Genomic DNA, 16,006 nt, shown 5'->3' with positions numbered 1-16,006 from the left:
AACAGCGCGGCGTCGGGGTCGGTCCCGGGTGAAGTCCTCCAAACAAAGCAGCTCAAGCAGCTGGAGCTGCTCCTTGAACACTGCGTTCTGATGAGACAAGTCCAAAACATACGGCAAACCTCGAGTTCGTGCATCAGCGTTTTAAAAAACCGTACAAAATCCTGACATCCTTGATGGAGAGGGATTTCCAAGAGATGCAACATTTTTAAAAGGTACTTCCATAAAACGAGAGCTGTCAAGAAAACTTAAGGTCAAAAGAAGAGAATCAACACTGCCATCCTCTACATGAATACGATGTTAAAGTGACCTCCACTGCCAGGACTTAGAGGAAAAAACATAACAAGGATGTCAAAGAAAGATGGTAAGGTTAAAACAGTAAAGATGCAGATCATGATGTGAAACGAGCAAAGCAGCCTTCAAACACAGCCAAAAACCAGTCCAAACAGAGAGGAAAATAAAAAGCGAAGTGAAAACATGGACCGGAGTCAAGACAGCTGAGAGAAGCTCGGAGAGCCTGAAGCCAGAGAGAAGAACAAGGAGTTTAATTTACTGAACCAGCAGCCGAAATCCCCGCACAGAGTCACACGCCGTTGGGCCACCAGAGAGAAAGGCGTCGGGTTAGGAGAGACAGGTCACGGCGTCAGGACACGCGAGGTCTGTCTGCAGTGCCGCTGTCCCCTCTCCTCCAGCCACCCAGAGCCGCGCCGGCACGGCACCTCCGGCGGCACGGCACCACCTCCGGCGGCACGGCTGCTGGGGCAGGACACCAGGGCAGCGCTTTCGGTCACCGGCCGCGCTTCGCAGCGCGGACAGCCAGGCCAGTCCAGCACGGCCTCTGCTTTACGGAACATTTTCAAGGAAATCCTCAGTCGGGCCTTTACGCTTTCCCATCCAGAGAGAGACGCTCGTTGTGCTGAGCTGTCACGGAAAGCGGCACTAGAATGAACTGGAAAATTAAAAACGCATGCAGTGACCAAAACCAGCCAGGGTTTATCCTAGAACTGAAGTAAAAAAAGCCATGAAAGATCTGCCCGATGCCTCAGAATCACTTTTTGTTCCCAGCTCATTTTTAAATAAATAAAATTGCAAATACAGGTGTTCCTCTGCCTCCAAACCACAGGACAATCCAGAAGTCACCGACAGACAAGCCCTGGCTGCAGAATACGCACGTCAATTCTCTGATACGCTCCCAAGAAGCTTCAGGAAAATAAATCTTCTTGGCTTGCCTGTATTCAAGTCAACTTTAAGACACCCACAGTGTACAACACAGGCTTGCAGCCCCGCCGGGGCTCTCAGCTGAGACAACGCCTGGCCACCTTAACTCTCCCGGTCCAGCCAGTCCCACGGCGCTGAACCCCTCTGCCTCCGGCTCTACACCCGTGGGAAGAGCAGCGACCCAGAGCTGCTGCAGCCGGTCCAGCATCGCCTGACCCACCCCAACACCAGCACCGTGGGAGAGTCTCTCCGAAATCGATCCCCTTCCCCGGCGGGCGGCAGACAGGAACGGCGCAGACACGGGCCTGGAGGAGGCGGCCAGGGAGAGAAGACACAGGTAAAGCAGCCAGGCTGGGAGCACTCCTGGAAAGCTCCTGCGATGGGTGCTGGGAGCAGCACAAGCTCTGGGACAGGACTAGACCCATCACTTGATGTCTGCTGACCCTGACCAGAAACGGGCACAGCAGACGCAACGCCAATGGCTTGGCACGCAGGCTGCACTGCTGTAGCCCCAAAAGCCGAAGGCCACGTCCCGCCAACACCCCTCGTGTCCAGATGCAAGCTGCACAGCTCTGCAGCCGTGCTCAGCATTTCCCCTTCGCCCCCAGGCTCACAGCTCCAAATACGCTGATGTTTTGCTTGGTAATAAAACAAATGCAGAGTTGATATAACAGCATTCCAGGTGTTGGAGATGGAAGAAGCCTGCTGAAGCAGTCCCCTCTAGCTAAGCTCCTCCGGTCGAAGAGGCAGCTCCGTGGCTGGGAAGGGGGACTCGGATGCCAGCGGCACAAGCATGGAGACCTTCCTCCAGGCATGACACAGAACAGACACAGAACCTTGGAATTTCAGCCCAACACCTCGTTAAACACACTGGGCTACATCAGACCGCATGGCACGCACACTCTCAGGTGCTTGCAGGGGTATGTGATCTTAGTTAGTGCTCAGCCAGCTTAAACAGATTTTAATCTCCTCGTCGTGCCAGGCATACGAGCCCGCCTGAACCGAGCACCCTTCTGGAAGCGAGGGCCCCGAGCTGAGCACGCCGGCAGAGGTGCAGTCCCGGCACAGGGAGTGCGGCAGTGCCGGCTCCAGGGATTCAGGAAGCCCGAATCTCAGCCACGTGCTGCGCCTGCTCCCCCTCTCCGAACACGGGCGCTCCAGGTGGCTCTCACCTGCCGGAGAGCGCGGCTCTGCCCTGCTCCCCCAGAAAAGTCTCTGATTATTATCACAGAAAACTTAATTTCATTCTTGAGCAACCACAGCAAGAGCCGAGCAGCTCTCCAAATTATTTTTGTGCTTTAAGATACTGGCAACTCCTTTCTCTCAATTTCACATCAGCTGCAAAAGTTAACAACATATGGTTCCTCCTGGCTCATTACGGGAGGCTATAATTAACATCTCTCCCAAAACCTGCTACAGCGGTGCCGTGCTACCCAACTCTCCCCTGCGCAGTTTTGCATAACTGGTTGTTTACATCCTTCAACTTCCAGCTCACGAAAGCAGCAGCGCTCCCATTGCCGCCGCCTTCTCCCGCGCAGCGACAGCAGCATCCCTCGCCGAAGCGACTGCGTGCGCCTGGGGAGACGCGGTCCTCGAGCCCTCCTCAGTCTGCAAGCACCCGCTGCTCGAGCGCACTGGCCGGGCTCAGCACCCGTCTGCCGGGAAGACGGCGGTGGTTCCACTTCAGAATTGAAGCACCCCTCAAACGGAGGAGGGCAAGCTCACTCCTCGCCTTTTAGGGGAAAAAAGCGTTGCCTGCCTGTGCCCACAGTCAGCAGCAAGCTCCACGGACTCCCCGTTATCACAGCCTGTACAGCTCGCTCATCTTGATTTAACCACACCGTCATCCACGCTGCAGTTGTCCCAAGGAAAGAGGCTGCATTTTCCTTATCCCATTTAACATCTCAAATAGAATCACAGAATCGTTTAGGTTGGAAAAGACCCTTAAGATCATCGAGTCCAACCATTAACCCAGCACTGCCAAGCCCACCACTAAACCATGTCCCCAAGCACCACGTCTACCCAGCTTTGAAATACCCCCAGGGATGGGGACTCAGCCCCTGCCCTGGGCAGCCTGGGCCAGGGCCTGACCACTCTCTCCGGGAAGGGATTTTCCCTAATATCCAACCCAAACCTGCCCTGGCGCAGCTTGAGGCCGTTCCCTCTCGTCCCATCACTTGTTCCTGGGGAGAAGAGACCGACCCCCCCGGCTCCAGCCTCCTTTCAGGCAGTGGCAGAGAGCAATGAGGGCTCCCCTCAGCCTCCTCTTCTCCAGGCTGAGCCCCCCCAGCTCCCCCAGCCGCTCCTCCCCAGCCTTGGGCTCCAGCCCCTGCCCCAGCCTCGCTGCCCTGCTCTGGCCACGCTCCAGCCCCTCCATGGCCGCCTTGGGGTGAGGGGCCCAGCGCTGAGCACAGCATTCGAGGGGCGGCCTCACCAGTGCCCAGCACAGGGGCACCATCACCTCCCTGCTCCTGCTGGCCACACTGTTCCTGATACAGGCCAGGATGCCATTGGCCCTCTTGGCCACCTGGGCACACTGCTGGCTCATGTTCAGCGGCTGTCGACCACCACCCCCAGGCCCTTTCCCACCGGGCAGCTCCCAGCCGCTCCTCCCCACGCCTGCAGCGGTGCCTGGGGTTGGTGTGCCCCCAGTGCAGGACCCGGCCCTGAGCCTTGCTGACCCTCACCCAGTGCCTGGGCCCATCGCCCCAGCCTGGCCAGGGCCCTCTGCAGGGCCTTTCCTACCCTCCAGCAGATCAACGCTCCCGCCCAACTGGGTGTCCCCTGCAAACTGACTGAGGGTGCCCTCCATCCCCTCGTCCAGATCATCGATAAAGATGTTAAACAGAACTGGCCCCAGTACTGAGCCCTGGGGAACACCAGTGGTGACCGGCCACCAGCTGGATTTAACTCCATTCACCACCACTCTTCGGGCCCAGCCGTCCAGCCAGTTTTTCACCCAGCGAAGAGTTTGCCCGTCCAAGCCCTCAGCAGCCAGTTTCTCCAGGGGAATGCTGTGGGAAACGCTGTCAAAGGCTTTACTGAAGTCCAGGCAGACAACACCGCCAGCCTTTCCCTCATGCACCACGCAGGTCACCTTGTCACAGAAGCAGATCAGGTCAGTCAAGCAGGACCTGCCTTTCATAAACCCAGGCTGACTGGGCCCGATCCCCTGGTAGTCCCGTACGTGCCGTGTGATGGCATTCAGGATGATGACCTTTCCCGGCACCGAGGTCAGGCTGACAGACCTGGAGTTCCCCGGATCCTCCTTCCAACCCTTCTTGTAGATGGACATCACATTTGCCAACCTCCAGTCGCCTGGGACCTCCCCGGTGAGCCAGGAGGGCTGACAGATGATGGAGAGTGGCTTGGTGAGCACCTCCACCAGTACCCTCAGTAACAGATCTAATGAACAGGAACCATCACACCAAGACCAGGTGCCCAAGTTTGAACTCCAACAGGGGCCAAGCAGGCGCACACGCAGCGTGGACGTAATTGCCACAGCCTGCACAGAAGCCTCCTCCGGCACGTCGGTCGATGAGAGCTGGCCTGTGCAGAGAGGCAGCGCCTCCTTTCCCAAGCTTTCCTAATGTCACCGCAGGTATTCTCACCCACGTTAATGTCTAACACATCACTAGACGTAGCGTTTAAGCTCCTTGCCTTGTTGGTATCTGCAGGAGTGACTCCTGTGGGTTAATTACTGCATAAATCAGCACAGGTCTCATTCTTCTCATTAGGAAGGTTAAACTGGAGCAGTCTATCTTTGGTACACCACGCTTCACCACACGTATTGTCTGACCTCCTTCCTAACTAGGTCTGCTAAGTTCACATTTATCTCATCCAGCAGCTTATCTCTCCCTCTTTCTAATCACCTGCCTTTCCAAAGGAACCCCTGCTGTGCCAGCCCAGCTGCTGACCAGGTCCAAAGTGCCAGCCAACGTACGGCTTTCTCACTGACAACGTTCACCCCGCGCGTCTCAGATGATGCGCGAGTCCACGAGAACCGCGGTTTCACTCATTTCTAAATACAACTCATGACGCATCCCCTCGCTGGTACCCCTGCTGCCACCGTAGCCGCTCCTCCAGAAGAAGCTGAAGCAAACAATTGTCCTCCGGCTTCGCCCCGTTCAGCGCTGAACAGAGATGTTGTGTTCGAAGGCGAGCGCGGGACAGTATCCCCACTCTCCGCCGGGCAGCGGATGCGGCAGCAGCTGCGCTGACCGACTCTCCCATCCCTGTGCTCCCACAGCCCGCCGGGGTGACCCCCAGCCGCGCCGGAGGGGCAGCCGGCACGACAGGGGCAGCCGGCACGGGCAGGAGGAGATAACACTCTGTGCCGTGTTATCTGCCCGGGGTTCAAGCTCCTCTCGCTCACCTTGGGGAGGTGCATTTCCAAGATCACCATTAGAATGATACGGCTGAAAACTTGACAGATGACGGAGGAAAGCAGCACCAACTACCGCAATCATGCTCGTGCACCACACTGGGACACACAACCGTCCTGGAGCAGTACAGGCCGCGGGTGTTGACACGAGCGTGTTTATGCTGCAACAACTGGCGGGGTGTTACAGCCAAAGGGGTACCTGGTCCTAGCACCATGCCCTGAAAACGCTGCCGGTTCTCCGCGCACCCGGCACACCCCAACGGCCTGACCGGGCAGTCTCGCGTGTCATTCACTACAGGCTTTGCCAGGTCACAATTAACAGACGCACATCTCGGTTCTCAAAACATTAGATCCATGACTGCAGGTATCTAAACCAAAAGTGAAGCAAGAAATATTAGGGTAGGGTCCCTAAAACGAGGTCAGAAGCCTCTTCCCACTCTAAAAGAGCGACGTTACCGCAGGTTTGGAGCGGAGTTGACTTGGAGGCTGCCGAGATGACCGGTGTGCACGAGGCCGGCCGGCGCTGCCCGCAGCGGCAGTGTGCGCAGGCAGAGGGACCCAGACTCGCCCCGGGGTCCGCAGGAGGTGCTCCCCTCCGGCCGGAGGGCCGAGACCCAGCAGTGCACCACGGTCGTGATCCCCCAGACCAGAAGCTGCCCAAGTCCAGGGCAGGGTGAACGGCACCTCCAGGACACTGGTTCTCTCTCAGCTTCAATGCCAGAGCGGTTCATCTTTGGAAAGGGTGCGACCCCGCCAGAGTGAAAAGCGCAGTTATCAGGGCCATCAGCACATTTTGGAGACCTCTGGTTCAGGGAGGAAGATGCCATGCAGAGAAGAGGTAAGCAGCCTGACTAGCGTTCTGCTCCACTTCCTACAGCTACCCACAACACAAAAACACGTCTAATGAAGACAGAGAGACTCAGTTTTTCCTCCCCAAAAAACTTCCTGCTGCATCATCTTGATCAAAAAGCATTCAGAAACATAAAAATAACATGCAAGACTATCCAAGTCTCAGTTACAAGGCAGCAGCAGCTGCCAAATATGCAGGCTGTTCCCTGCAAACTGACACGTGGCACTTTTGAGCCACACCATAAACAAAAACCGATTTGAATCAGTGCGAGAGAAAGGCCTTTGCTCCAGAGAGACGAAGGGCCCTCGCCGCTGCTCTCCCACGCACCCTGACCTCCACCTTCTCACCAGTACCTGCTGCCACCTTTACCAAACCCTCTCTGCCTCCCCTTTTACCAGCTGCCAAACTGGAAGGGATGAACAGGCTTTGGATATCGGAGAGATACATTCCTAGAAGCTGGATGAAGCAGGATGATCCCTGCCCCGAGGTGCTCGCGGGCTCTCAAATGTCTGGTTTGACATAATGAGAATATTTAGTGGTCAAAGGCATTATAGCCACATAGAGGAAAGGAGAAGCAGCCCGGCCCCGGGAGGCTTCACGCCACAATCACAGCGAGAGGTGAAGAAAAAGCTCCTCCGGCTCAGCAGCACCGCCCCGCCGCTCCCCTGATCCCCCCGGGCGTCTCGGGGTAACCGAACCGAAGGAGCTTTCGCAGCGAACTGCCCTGGTGCCGCAGCAGGAGCTGCCACGGGACGCACAGCTGGGCAGCCCAGGGAACTCCAGGGCATGTTTCCACCCTGGGCCAAGCCTTTTTTGTTTGTGTTTTTAGCATCCATAAAACCGCAGCTGCTTTTCAAGCCCAGCACTAGAAATGGGAAAATGAAACGTGCTGCAAAGTCTTCAGATTCCCACTCCAACTGAGACAAATCTGAGCTCAAGTGAAAGAAACGAAAAAGCAATTTGCAAAATTCTCACCGGCAGTAAACAAAATATTACTAACAGTTAAAGAATCTGGCTACAACATATGTTTGAGACTGATGCTTCCTCCTCACATTCACCCACCTTCCCAAAACCGTGACACAGGTGTTACGCAGCCCTGCGAACACCAGCTCCGCTCTCGGCGACGGTCACAACAACAGGAGTTTCTGGCAGTGAAATCCAGCGGCCATGGGAGAGTCTCCTCACGAAGGGGGAGAAACGACTAGACCAGAGCGTTAAAGCCTTCGTACCAATTCATCCTGCACAGGTATCGCTCCGGGACCAAAACGACTCATCCCATACTGATATAAACCACGTTTATTCCCCCACGAAAAAGGAAGAGCACCCAAGATGGGGCAGAGTAAATTTTCCATCTTAAGTGACATCACAGGTTTACAACACGCGGAGGTGAGCCCGTGGAAAGCTTTACACCGAGATGCTTCTTGTGCCGTATTTAGACTGTTTCAAAGCATCATCCCACTCGGTGACCTTTGGGAAACAGAGCTGCCGACCGCGGGAGGCAGCCGCAGGGGCTCCAGCTGCCCCGGCACCTCCAGGAGAGGCTGCCGGCGCGGGGCGAGCAAACCAAGCTCTGGCAGCCACAGGAAACAGCCACAGAAACAGGTACAGGGTAGGGAGAAGCGGTGGCGGGGGGAGAAGAGAGACCTCACCGTTCCTGCGCAGACCGCAGCGGTGGCAAACAGGCACTCGAGCACGGCCCGATGCCAGCCAGCACGCCACGGGCGCAGCTGCAGCTCGTGCACAGGCTGGTGACGGGCTCACCGGACCCTGCCAGCGCAAGAAGGTTTCAGAAGCCACGAGACGATCGCCTGACAGTGCCCATGCAGGCACCAACGTGCCCGTGACGGCAGCAGAAGACAGGCTGCAGCTCTGCTGCTAGGACGGCTGGAGTGTTCACACCTATGCACTACCAGCACCACGCTGCTGGCCCGACAAGCAGGATGGACTTACGCAGCCGTGAAGAAACGGCAGCAGAGTCCACACGGCACAAATGATGGCTTTCAGGGCCTGCTGTCTCATGAATCTTACAGCGACCGCAGGATTAATCTCTTCTGATCTACAAAAGTACCTCAAAGAAACTGTAAATGCTGAGACCTACAGAAGGCAGTGCACTGCAGGACCGAACCCACCACCCTATCCATCAGAGCTGGCGCCGGCTGAGGGAAGGTCTGATCCCATGTCAGTGTCAGGCATCTGGCTCCCTGGTTTTTGATCCGCAGCACACAGAGCTTCCCTTCCTGGGCAAAAGTTCAAAGAGAACGAGACAAGTATTAATAGAGCATCTGGGATCAGAGGAGCTGCAGTTCCCAGACTGACCAGTGCGGCTGGGATGCTGTGGCGTGGGGGCTGGCGGCTGCCAGGAGTAGGGTGACCCCCTTCGACAGGCATCCACACCGATGGCTGCAATATCCTCCCGTCTCCGGCAGCCAGGTAACTGGACAGAAGACAGGCGGCTCTGCACATGGCGCGTGCAGGGATTACATCCTCTCTTTTGGAGGTCCCCTCTGCAAATATTTATATGGCAAAGAGCTCGCTGTTAGCAACCACTGGAGGCATTTCAACGCATGGGGTTTTTTTGCTAGATGCGCGCATTACAAGAACCCAGTCTGAGTCAAAGTGATGAGTCACTTGGCCAGGTCCACGCACGACAGAGCGAAGCGTATTTTCACTGCCAGTCAGAAATGCCTCCCACCAGCGAGAGCTGCACGGACACCTTGCAGCAGCAGGAGCCTGGCACTCCCAGGCTGAAAATCGACTCAAAACACTGGTGGGACAGTAGTGGGACGAGCCACGAGAGCTCTCCTCTGCCCAGCGGGTTTGCTGCAGCTTCTCTGGCTCTCGGCGTTAGCCCCTCTCTCCAGGCGTCGACTCCAGCTGCGCAATGAAAGCCTGAGAGGCAGAGGAGCTGCGAGCACCTCGGAGGAGCTCAGGACCATCACATCTGCGTCCTCGTTCCTTCGACCGTCGGCACGGGGCCTGCGCCGCCAGAAGCTGCGTCAAAGGCTTCACGGGAAGAGACAGCACCAAGCACGGAGGCAGTTTCCTCTCAACATCCACCCTTACCTCCCACAGAAGCTCAAAACCAGAACCGATGTGCCCAAACCCCGGCCCCGACTGCGGGAGCAGCGAGGCAGTCTGAAGGAGCTAAACACGACTGCACAACTGCAAAGAAACATGGAAAACACTGCAACCTCCCCAGCTCAGCCAGGGCCTCCGACACCCGCGCAGCCTCGCCAGCCCCCACACCAGCCCCCCAGGGAAAACCCGCACCCCTCCCGGGCTGCCCAGGCCTTGGGAAGCAGCAGCAATCTGATTTTTGGGTCAAAAATGCCAGGGTTGGGGAGGGCCGGACAGCTGCAAATTCAGAAACAGCTAGAAAGAGCAGCAGATCATCAATGGCTTATTCAGAAATGGATGTAGTCTAAGTCCCCCTATTTTTTTTGTTTGTTTGTTTTCTAAATCCCCACAGGGAAGGAACCATGCCTCATTCGGTGCCCCGTTCAGAAAACTCTAAGATAAGCCCTTCATCCATGCTAAACGCGTCTTGAAACTGAGCTGTTCTGGACTCTCAGGCCGCGGGGGATACACAGAGAAAAACCTCTCGGATCCCAAGGCAAAAAGCAGCCAGAAGTCCTGGCTTTGCAATGCAGTCATTTATCTGCATCAACAATAAGAGCCAAGAGATTTTAAAACATCCATTTACAGAGAATAACGTGAGCAACCGTGACACAATATGACAAACGCTCACATATGACGAGGCCCATTGCCTGCTGTCGGGGCGCGTTTAGCTCCGTACGTCCACCGGAGCCCCAGCAGGGTGCAGCCCCTCTCCCGACACAAGCGCAGGGACGCGGGAGCTGGCTCGGTGCACAGCGGCCGTGGCTGCAGTCGCAACCGACTGGGGCACAGGGACATCAGCGTCAGGCAGCCGCAGCTCCTGGTGAGACAGCTCAGCTCGCCGTGGTGCATCGGTGCTCTGCTTCCCTGGAAGCCACCGCTGCAACCCAGCAGCCCGGCACGCCAGAGCGTGGCTCGCAAAACTGCAGGAAAAGTGGCTGGATGCCTGCCCCCCTGCCGGCCCAGCCCAGGGTCACACCGTCCAGCTGTCCTGCAAAGGCACCAGTTTCACAGCCAGACAACGCGTTTCTTGAAAGAGTTAAGGGTCCTTTTTCCCATCCTTCCCGATGAGCAGAACACCAGCAGAGACGCTGCTTCCAGCGGTCACCGCGACTCTGCACCGCAAGCCTGCGTCTGACGGGGAGGATCGGGCCCCTTCAGGAAGACAACACTCTGCACCAGGAGCGGACGTCGACTGTAAACCCCAGCAAACGCTGCGGGCGCACCGGACTCCACCGCCGCAGCAGCCAGCCAGCCCCACGCCAGCTCTGCCAGACCCCGCTTGCTGCCCTGCTCCAGCCCTCGAGCCGTCTCTCTCACTTTCGGTTTTGTTCCCACAAAACTGCGCTGAGCTACGTTAACACCTTATGAGGGCAGGCTGAGAGCGGGGGTTGTTCAGGCTGGAGAAGAGGAGGCTCCGGGGAGACCTTACTGCGGCCTTGCAATGCTTAAAGGCGGCTTATAAGGTGGGGACAAACTTTTTAATAGGGCCTGTAGTGATATCACAAGGGGTAATGGTTTTAAACCAAATGAGCGTAGATTTAGACTAGATATAAGGAAACAATTCTTTACCGTGAGGGTGGTGAGACACTGGAAGGGGTTGCCCAGAGAAACCGTGGATGCACCACCCCTGGAAACATTCAAGGCCAGGCTGGACGGGGCGCCAAGCAACCTGGTCTGGGTGAAGATGTCCCTGCTCGCTGCAGGAGGGATGGACTGGGTGACCTTGAAAGGTCCCTTCCAACCCAAATTATTCTGTGATCCTACCTCTGGAGATGATGCAGAGCCACCCCGGGTCCCACCACCCCAGCAGACCTTCCCCCTTCACCGTCCCCAGCTGCAAATGTGTCTCTGCTGCGTGCACGCGTCCGGCCGCGGGCAAAGCAGAGCCCCATCCCTGCCCACGCGAAGGGTCCCATCCAGCCCTCGCGCAGACGAGTCCCGGGTTGCTTGCAGCTGGCAGGGAGGTGCCGGCACGGCACAGCCGCGGCAGAGCAGCCTGCCGCCCAGGCTACGGCTCTGCCCAGACTAACCCAACCTGTAAAGCAATTAGTCACCCGCAGATGAGAGCGGCGTGCCCTTCCTCCAAACGTTATCTAAGCTCCCTGTAGGGAGGGGGAACGTGAAAACAGGAAAGCACGCGGGGAATAAGTGTTGCCATATTGATCCCAAAAATCAAATAACTGCCATCAGTCAATCTTCGCATCCTTAGCAGACGGATCCTCGGGTGCTCACGAGCGCTTGGCACACCACTCAGTTCAAACCACCCGTCACACAGCTCGGGAGGGCACTCGGGCACCTGCAAAGTGGGACGGGAAAGGGTTTTGCTCCAGCTGTCACTGGCCAGAACAGACGCTGACAGGGTGCCGGCCAGCGTCGCTCTCCGGCCAAGGATGCCCCGACTCCCGGGCACCTCACCCCGGCGAGGCCACCCGTGACTGCGCTGCCTCAGCAGCAAGGAGGCTGGGGCTCTGCAGCGGAAGCTCCCACAGTGTCCTGGACGCTTCTCCTCACCAGCCCACAGCTTCCCCGTGCTCGGGGAAGACAGCTGCATGTCTTCTGTCCGCCGCCCCTGACAGAGGTGCCCGATCCTCTGCCGTGCCAGCAGCCGGGGGCAAGAAGTCTGCCCCAGTTGTACAAAGCGGAGCGGATCGCAGCCGCTTCCTACCACGGACAAACCCCCGTGGCCGTGGAGTGACCCCCACGGGCCCCAGGGTCTCCATCCACGATTACGGGGGTGCGACGCCCTCGCAGACCTCAAGCAGCTCTGCTCAGCCGAAATACAACCTAGGAAAGGCTGCAACTTTCAGCCACGTCCCTAATTAAAAGAGGACTCTGGTCTGAAAGCACTTTGCTGGGAGCAGAGCTAATAACACCGTACCTGCACCTCCTGGTTCGAGGGCCTCTCAAACCCGAGGCCAGAGGCTGAGGTCAGGGGGGTTCAGGGCAGACACAGCCACCGCCGGACAAGTGCCGCAGCTGGTGGCGGCTTTTTATACTGCCAAAAGCTGCTAATGGTCTCCAGGTCAAGGCTGGATGCTTTGCCAAGGTCTGTACTGGCCCAAACACCAGTGAGTTCAGCTCAGTTCTGTGGCCTGTATGCTACAGAGGAGATTTAAAATAAAAAAGTGAACATTTAAGTCAGAGGAACACAGTTCATTAATTGTGAGCTCTTTCCTTTCTAATGTCCCACTGCAATTAACCACTTCACCTCGGAGCGCTGTCCATCTTCCCTGAACAAGTCTCGGATGACACGGGGAAGACGCGTGGCATGTCCTGCTCCCTTCTGAAACCCAGGTTTCCAGGTCTCAAGACAAGGAACGCAAGACCGAAGCGCTCGCCTGCTCCCCGAGCCCCGCCGCACCTGACCGGTCACTAACCGCTACAAACCCCCGCCAGCGTTGCGCTGCAAATCCCAGCCACGGCTGCACGAGGGAGGCCGAAACGAGCAAGAAGGTGCAGAAGGAAACGCTCAGAGGCCGCAGAAACGGCACTCGGACGTGAGGCGACGACGGTACAACTGCAAAGCATCACCCCAGCCCTCCGGTCGCTCCCAGAGAGGCTACTGCATCTGCCCGCAGACGGCGCGGCCCTGGGCAGCCCGGCTCCCGCAGCGCTCCCAGGCAGAGCCCGGCCTGAGGGCAGCGAGAGGAGCGAGCAACCCCTTCCGATGCTACGGGACACTGGGGCACCGGGGGGAGACGCCTGCAGTAATAATAAGAATAAAACACCCCACCGGGTAATCAGACACTACTCAGAAAACACCAAAACTCTTATCCAGGCTGCCTGCTCTCCATCCCAAACGCCTTCCCGAAACCGGACCTTTAGTGGAGCCAGACGCCACGCTGCCCGGAGCTCCGGGAACACCGGAGACAGAGGATCGGCGACGGGCGTCGGGATCCACACCGAGCGCTGCAAACGCTCGTATCCGTATGACCGTGCAGCCGCTCTGAACGCGAGCTAAGCTCTCAGCCTCGACAGCTTCCCATAATAACCAAACCCACGGTTTAACGGGCGCTGCGCGGAAGAGGACTCCCTCTCATCAGCTCTGAGCGCACGCTTAAAACAATCCCAACCAGCAGCGTCTTCTTCTGCGGATGTGCAATGTGGGGAACAGACGCTCTTGATGGGCGTTCTGCAAGAAAGTCCTTATTTTAGGTAAATTTAACCTCCTTTATACGCCGACAGAGCTCATTTTTCCCACAACCAGTTGAGTGGAAGAGGGCAGACGAAAGCATCATGGAAAGAGCCCCCCCCCCCACGCAAAACCCCACGACCACAACAACCAACCCCGGCACCGGGAGATGAGGACAGAGGGACGAGGCCTTTCGGCAGAGCTGGGGGTCGGGAGCCCCCGAGGCAGCGCTGCCTGACACCGGCCAGCCCGGCACCCACCGGGGCAGCACGGCCCGGTCCCGGGGGGTTCGGGCTGCTGGGGGGGCCGGGCTGGGAGCACCCGGGGAGCGGAGGGCAGGACCCCCAGCGCCCGGAGCGGGGACGCTCGCCAGCCTCGACGCCTACAGAAACGGTAATTAAGCAGAAGCGGGGACGGAGGGGAACGGGCAAACGGAGGCGAGCCCCGGGGACGGGGCAGGAGGAGCCGCGCAGGCCCGGCGCCGCTGCTTCTCCCCCGGCCTTGCTGCGAGGGGCTGCACGGCGGCGGGGAACCAGGCCGGGGAAAGCGGCCTGCGCCCTCCCGGTGCTGCCCGGGCCCCGGCCCCGGCTCCCACCCCGCCCCGCCGGGCCGCAGCGGCCGCCCCGGTGCCGCCCCCGGTACCGGCCGCGGGCCCGCCCGCGGGCCCGGCCGGGCGCCCGCCACGTCGCGGGGCGCGGCCCGCACCCCCGGCCCGGCCCGGCCCCGCACCCCGGGCCGCCGCCGGCCCGCGTCCCGCGTGTGCCCTCCCCCCCGCCCCGCCGCGGCCCTCCCCCGCCGCGGGTGACAGCGGTCGCGCCCCCCCGCCGCCGCTCACCGCGCTTGCCGGGGTCGTAGCCCACGAGGACGAAGTAGTCGGCCAGGCGGGCCATGGCGGGGGCGGCGGCCGCTGCGCCGCGCTCAGAGCCCCGCCGCCGCCGCCGCCGCCGCCGCGCTCCCCGCCCGCCCGCGCTCCCCGCCGATCGCCGCCATCTTGGCCCCCGCGCGCGCGGCCGGCCCGGCCCGCCCCGCCCCCACCGCGCCTGCGCCGCCGCCGCCGCCGCCGCGAGGGGCGGGGCGCCGCTCCCCATTGGACGCCACCGGAGGGGCGGGGCGGGGCGCGGGGGGGCGGGGCCGCGGCACGGGGCTTCCCCGGGCGGCGGGGGCGGGGACGGGACCCCGGGGTGCGGGGGGAACATGGGGGTGCGGGGACCCCCGGTGCGCACAGAGCCCGCGGGTGTGCACGGACACGGGGGTGCGGGGACCCCCCCGGGGGTGCGGGGACCCCCCTGCGTCTGCACACACCCGAGCGTGCGGGGACCCCCGGTGTGCACGGACCCACCCGGGTGTGCGCGGACCCACCCGGGTGTGCACGGACACGCGTGTGCGGGGACCCCCGGTGTGCGGTGACCCCACGCGTGTGCGCGGACGCGGGGGTGCGGGGATCCCCGGTGTGCGGGGATCCCCCGCGTGTGCGCGGACACGGGTGTGCAGGGATCCCTGGTATGCACAGAGGCTTCAGGTGTGCGCGGGCACGCGTGTGCTGGGCCCCCCCGGGTGTGCGGGGACCCCCGGTGTGTGGGGACCCCCCGCGTGTGCATGGACAAGGATGTGCGGGGACCCCAGGTGTGCACGGACCCACCCGGGTGTGCACGGACACGCGTGTGCTGAGACCCCCCGGGTGCGCGGGGACCCCCGGTGTGCACGGACCCCCCGCGTATGTGCATGGACACGCGTGCGCGGGGACCCCCCGGGTGTGCGGGGAGCCCTGGTGTGCATGGACACGGGTGTGCGGGGACCCCGCGGCTGTTCACGGACCCCCCATGTCTGCACAGCCAGGCGTGTGCAGGGACCCCCAGTACACGCAAACACGTGTGCGGGGACCCCCGGTGTGCACAGCTCCCAGGTGTGCACGGACACGCGTGTGCAGGGGCCCCCCAGCTGTTCACAGACCCCCGCGTGTGCACAGCCAGGCGTGTGCAGGGACCCCCGGTGTGCACACAGCCCTCGGGGCTGCACAGACACGCGTGTGTGGGGACCACCCGGGTGTGCAAAAACATGCGTGTGCCGGAACCCCCGGTATGGATGGACACGCGTGTGCAGGGACGATCCGGATGTGCATAAACACGCATGTGCGGGGACCCCCGGTGTGCACAGACCCCCTCGAGTGTGCACCACCACACGTGTGCGGGGACCCCCAGTGTGCGTACATGGCCCCCCCGGGCGTGCACGGCCCCCCGCATGCACATGCACCCCCCCAGGGTGCACGGCCCTGCCCCCCTGTGCCCAGCTCCCCCCCAGCGTGCAA

At 60.1% G+C, this 16,006-nt stretch overlaps 1 protein-coding gene across 5 annotated transcripts in view; it reads right to left on the bottom strand.

The window, feature by feature from the left end:
- Nucleotides 1-14,706, bottom strand: part of SBF1 (SET binding factor 1) — a 90,574-nt gene extending 75,868 nt beyond the window's left edge. For all 5 annotated transcript variants that reach the window (XM_087767678.1, XM_087767674.1, XM_087767675.1 and 2 more), the window contains exon 1: nt 14,537-14,706. In XM_087767678.1, coding sequence (XP_087623804.1) covers nt 14,537-14,591 — 55 coding nt within the window. In that variant the 5' untranslated portion in view covers nt 14,592-14,706. The remainder of the gene's footprint in view (nt 1-14,536) is intronic.
- Between the last annotated feature and the right edge of the window lie 1,300 nt (nt 14,707-16,006).

Source organism: Nipponia nippon, unplaced genomic scaffold (genome assembly GCF_047370975.1).
Source record: "Nipponia nippon isolate SJK-2023a ecotype South Korea unplaced genomic scaffold, ASM4737097v1 scaffold_3, whole genome shotgun sequence".
Lineage (NCBI taxonomy): Eukaryota > Metazoa > Chordata > Aves > Pelecaniformes > Threskiornithidae > Nipponia > Nipponia nippon.
The sequence above is the reverse complement of the archived record's forward strand: the minus strand, read 5'-3'. Positions and strand labels throughout refer to the sequence as shown.